Source organism: Phalaenopsis equestris, unplaced genomic scaffold, assembly GCF_001263595.1.
Source record: "Phalaenopsis equestris unplaced genomic scaffold, ASM126359v1 Scaffold000002, whole genome shotgun sequence".
NCBI classification, from domain to species: domain Eukaryota; kingdom Viridiplantae; phylum Streptophyta; class Magnoliopsida; order Asparagales; family Orchidaceae; genus Phalaenopsis; species Phalaenopsis equestris.
Genome location: NW_018164444.1, coordinates 8,711,122 through 8,716,851, shown reverse-complemented (window position 1 = coordinate 8,716,851; position 5,730 = coordinate 8,711,122). Strand labels below are relative to the sequence as shown.

The window sequence follows — 5,730 nt, the reverse complement described above, 5'->3', positions numbered from 1 at the left end:
AAGGAGGGGGTGGGTGGGGTGCGGGCCCGGAGGAGGGTGCGGTTGATGTAGGGAGGGAGGGAGATGCGGTCACCGCGGGTGAGGTTAGACCAGGAATTAATGAAGTGGATGCCGGAGTAGCCGTCGGCGACGTGATGTTGCATTCCGACGCCGAGAGATACGCCGCCGCATTTGAAATGGGTCACCTGAGTTGGACAAGGTGAATGTTAGGGTATATTGAAAGATTGTAAATTATTTTACTTTGTATAAATTAAATTAAATTGTTAAAATATTTGGAAAAAAAAAGTTCAAGTCTTTTTTACTCACATTTTTTATTAAAACAATTTAGGTGTAATAAATATTTATTTTTTATCATAAATTAAAATCACCTAAGTTTATATTGATATGTCAAGCTTTTTAAGGATGTTCTGATTAAGAGTGGTAGTTACAGCTGATTGAAGAAGTTATTACTCACAATAGATGACTCTCTTTCAAAGACCAAACCCACACCAACTGTACCTTTCATGTACTTCAGAATATTCTTCACAGTCTGTCAATGACTCCTTTCTAGATCATGCATGAATCTGTTCACAAAACTGACCTTTTGTGTAAAGTTTGGTCTAGTATAAACGATGACATACAACATATTACTCACTCTACAGACATAAGGAACTCATCACATATCTTTCCTCGTCTAATCATCTTTAGGACAAGAATCTGAACTCAATTAAAGGTGAAATGAAATGGATAGACTCACTATCTTGCTTGAGTTAGCAATATGAAGCTTTTCCAACACTTTCTAAAGCTATACTCTTGTGAGAGCCAAACATTTACAGCTGCATTGTCGATGAGAATCTTCATGCTAATTTTGTAAGCTTCGCCCAATCTTTCATCTCGAAATATTTGGATAGTTGATTCTTCATCCTATCAAACTCAATATGACTATCATATGTAATCAACATACGAGGCATAACTGTGGTAGGGTAGACATCCTACATCTCATTCAAACATAAAATCTTCTAAAATCACTTTTAAACAGAGTGTTTCCTAAGTGCGTCCTAACCACTTGAGTTCCTCTTCAACTGGATCAGGAAACTAATCTCTTCCAGGTTCGATGCATGGGATTCTATAAACTCATGTAGAAAATAACCTCAGTGGAGGACAACAGATTCAAAAATAGCTTCTTGCAAGTTGTCAAACATCATTCTTCTGTATGATTGCAATCATATTTATAAGAAAAAGTATGGCTCATTCCAACCCATGTCTCGGTCGTGAGAAACATAGAACATTTTCTGACACCTCATTCTGAGCTTAATCGTTCCTTGGGGACTCGATTTGACCTCCTTCATCACATGATGCATTCGTTAAATAAAAGCTTTGACTAACATTCTCAGACGTGTCAAAAATCCTTGGTGAATTCTCATTGACTTCTTCCATTACAAGCTACAGTCGTTAAGCAGACGCATTGCGACTAACACCTATAAAAGGTCAAACATTCGTAGTGGTAGACAAGGCCACCATTTGTGCCCTTGAAAGTTGAGCCCAGGAGACAAGACTCGATGGGAAGGAACCATACCACTAGAGTCGAGCCCAGAAGACGAGACTCCATGAAAAAAACACTACACCCTGGGAAATCAAGCCAAGGAGACAGGACTAGATGGGAAGGAAACATACCCTTGAAAGTCCAGCTTGAAAGGCAAGACTCGATGAGAAGTTACCATGCCCCTAAAAGACGGGCCTACAAGACAAGTCTTAATGGGAAACTAAAAGTAGACATGACCTTTACTAAAAAAGCTCCTTGAGAGCAAGTGGTTGACAAGATCTCCAATCAAAGATCTCAAAATGTTAGAAGTCTCAACAAGCGTATATACATCAAATATCTCAAAAAATTGTTAGCCTTAGAGGACACAGTTACATAAAAAAACTTAAAGATTACAAGCTTCAAAAGTACAAATACAACAAAAATCTTAAAACATTATAAACTTCAGAAAGCACAAATACATCAAAAGCCTCATAATGAAAAAGCCTCAAAAGCACAAATATCATAATGCACAAGCTACAAAAGGTACATGATTTTGCTTTATCAAAGCAATTGTGCTACCCTTGATTTTAAACTTTTACGCATTTGGCAAGCCAGAGTCTCATAATGTATAAGCTTCAAAAAAACTCAATTTCACTATATATATACCCAAAAGATGGAGACAAAAATAGCATGAATAAACCAATAATACCACAAAAGTGAGGCAGTGACAACCTAGAAATCAGGCAACATCATTCTAAAAGTAGGGAAATAGTACCCTAAAAGCGAGGCAAAATCATGCCACAAGGGCATTCAAAACTAAAAAAAATACAAAAGCAACCTTAGAAACAATATCAAAATTTTTATTATATGAAGCAAACAAAAGTCGTACAACAAACACACTATTGTCATGTATAAATGTCATATTATACGACAGAAAAGGTACAAAGACAAACACATTCATAAGAAAACAAAAATAAAGACATCAATCCAACAGAACATCCTCCTTATCGTCAATAGGTCCTCAGCTCCATTTTCTCTTCTTTGAAAGCCATCATCCTTTCTTAAAAAGATAACAAAGTCTTTGTGTTTTAATCGAGGAGTTATCTTTCTTGTGCATGTTAAAGATATGATTGATCTTTACAATCTCGATCTTTCATGCCACTGAAAAAAAAATTCTGGCACTACAACTGATTTTAAGGAGGTCGTGATTCTCCATATAAAGTCAACTCAAAAACGTGAAGGATCTCCTTAGAAAAGTGGCATCACCATAAAAAATCTACTGAAGAAAGCAAGACAACAACACGACAAATCTCTTTTAGAAAGCTCAACAACAATGCAAAAAATCACCTAAAAAAGCGTGACAACAATACAAAAAATATTCTCTGAAGAGCACGACAACAAAGCAAAAAATTTCCTAAAAATTGTAGTAGCAGCACAAAAAATCTCCCTAAAAAAGCATGACAGTATTGCGAAAAATCCCCACTGGAAAGCATGACAATAACACCGAAAATCTTCTCCAGAAAACACGACAACAAGATGAAAAATCTCCTCCAAAAAATCATTGTTGCAATATGGGAAATCTCCCCTAGAAAGTGAACAAATGGTGCAAGAAATCCCCTCTGGAACACACAATAATAACACAAAAGGGGGATTCTTTGATCACACAAACAGGCCTAGGGACTTTACATTTTCTCTTGGGAGCCTCCTTGATCGTAAAAACAGGTTGGGGGACTCCACATTTTTTCTCCTCTTTCTAGATAATTTAAAATGGCCCAAAAAAGAAATAAAAAATATCCAATATTAGTTTGCCCCACAAATTGCTGATGTGATCGTCTACTGTCCACCGTATCGTCTTTGCCTTTTGTTATATGATCTTGCTTCCAACAGATCACTGATATGGTAATGCGACATCCATGCCCAAGGATTGCTGACATGGGCTTCAGTCATCGAGCGAATAACACCCACCCTACCATCAGATCCCTCATCTATGGATTGCTAACCTGGCAGTCCACCATCCATATCCTCCGATCATCGCCAGCAACCGCCACAACCGAAAAAATATTACATCAGGACTCCAAACGTAGAGCTACGCTCGAATTGCAATAGTTAAGAATATCCGGCTCTATTACAGGAATATTTTATCTGTGTTATTTGTAAAAAAATGATATGTTATTTGAATATTTTGCGGTGTTATTGGAATAATCCCCTGTGTTACTTGATTTGGGGTTATGTTATTTGACATATTTTCTGTGTTATTTCAATTTTCACTATGTTATTGGAATAACACAGCCCAAATCAAGTAACACAAAGAAATATTTCAATAACACTTCAGCCCCAAATCAAGTAATGCGAAGGAATATTCCAATAATACTACAAAATAATAGAATAACATCATATAAAACTCAAATAATACTTCATTTTTTACAAATAACACAGATGAAATATTCCTGTAACACAACGAGATATTCCTAATTATTGCAATCCGAACGTAGCTTTACGTTCGGAGTCCTAATGTAATATTTTTCTGCCACAACCAGATGCCTCCACATCCCACTTTGCCACTTGTGGCCACCGCAGGAGCCGCCACCGGCTCAGGCTCCAGCCATCGCCACCTCCAGCCACCTCCAGCCAACTCCAAAAGTCGTCGCTACTACCTCTGGTGGTCGGATGCCTCTGGCCTCCGCCACCTCCAACCAAATTTGACAGCCACCACCAACCATCTCTGCACCCCAACCACTGCATCTGGCCACTGTTGCTCCTACCACGGCCTCCCGCTATCGCAGGTCTCCAGTTTCCGCAGCCTCCAAACAACTTCGCCCACCACTATCGCAGGTATTATATACTTTAATTTATAGGAATTAATTTTTTAAAATATAACAATTTTCCTTAAATTTTAATTAATTATAATTAATTTTTGGATATATATATATATATATATATATATATTCAAGCAGGGACGCTGACCTTGTCCACAAATAGGACAACCAATACATCATCTGACACGAATCTCAAGACATGATCTGAATCTTGATGAAATTTTTGAGTAAAAAAAGTTCAAACTTTGATTGAAAATCATCTAGAACTTTAACTTTAACAAACTTATAGTTAAAATGACTGGCTCGACAAGACGAGCACAATTATACCAAAGTTGGTTTATAAATGAATTCCAAATCTGACAAGTTTATAGCTAAATAGAGTGTTTTGACAAGAATAATCCAACGAACCTAAGATCACTCAATTCTGACATCATTAAGACACATAAATGTTCATTAAACGCCGTCCAATTAAGGGAATCTCTTCGGGTTGTAGATGGAGTGGTTTGAGTTTTTTATTCATAAAAGATCTATTCACTCAATAAATAAAGTCTTACCCACCTCTTAAGAGAGGATGAAGACCTTGAGTTAGAAGAAGATTATAGCTTGGAAGAGCTGAAGTCTAACATCACTTATGCGTAACAAATCCATTGAATACCTCCTGCTCTTGCAGCCACCAACCATCGTCAACCACTACCTGTCGTCCACCATTGACCGCTTTCTACTCATTGCAGCGACACTCCCAACAGACTTAAGGTACGTGTTTAGGAGCAATGAAACATTATGTGAAGCAACAACCGATGTTGTGAAGTTAAGAAGCATCCTATGAAGCAGGCATGATTCAGAACACCGTGCCAACATTGAAGACGATGCATCGCAGCTCCAACAACTACTCAACATCTCCTCTAATAAGAATGTTTTTCCTCAAGATGTATCATTTGTATTAATTCTTCTATCTCATTCCAAATTTTTTCTTTTAAATACATATTTAAAACTATTTGAGGAAGATAAACACTTTTAACATTAAGAATCTTAACATTAACAAATCTTTAAGATTATATTTCTATCTCGAATGCTATTAATTTTTACAAAACTATCTTTTAAACTTTTTATAACGACCGCTCCATAGCGTGACGCAATGAGCTATTTTGTGCATGGTCATTGCAACTTGAGAAATTATACAATTTTTTCTCGCTTGTAAGAGAAAAGTCTATATGAGTAATCACCAACTCATAGTTGATCATTTCAATTGTGTTAAACTCCGTCATTTGATCGAAATTCTGGGTTTTCCATATAAAAAATTCTTGTGTTTGTACATGTCAATCTTTATCACGTGAATGTGTGTTGAATTCTAGTGCAATGCTAAGACGATAATTAATCATTATTATACTACTATGAATTTTCTATATATATATA

General features: G+C 36.6%; 1 protein-coding gene across 1 annotated transcript in view; it reads right to left on the bottom strand.

Annotated features, from left to right (window-relative positions):
• Positions 1-5,730, bottom strand: part of LOC110030319 (hydroxycinnamoyltransferase 2-like) — an 8,547-nt gene that overhangs the window by 694 nt on the left and 2,123 nt on the right. The window contains 2 exon segments of the mRNA XM_020732989.1: positions 1-2; positions 5-185. The exon segment at positions 1-2 is cut by the window's left edge and continues 694 nt beyond it. Of these exon segments, the coding sequence (XP_020588648.1) occupies positions 1-2; positions 5-185 (183 nt within the window).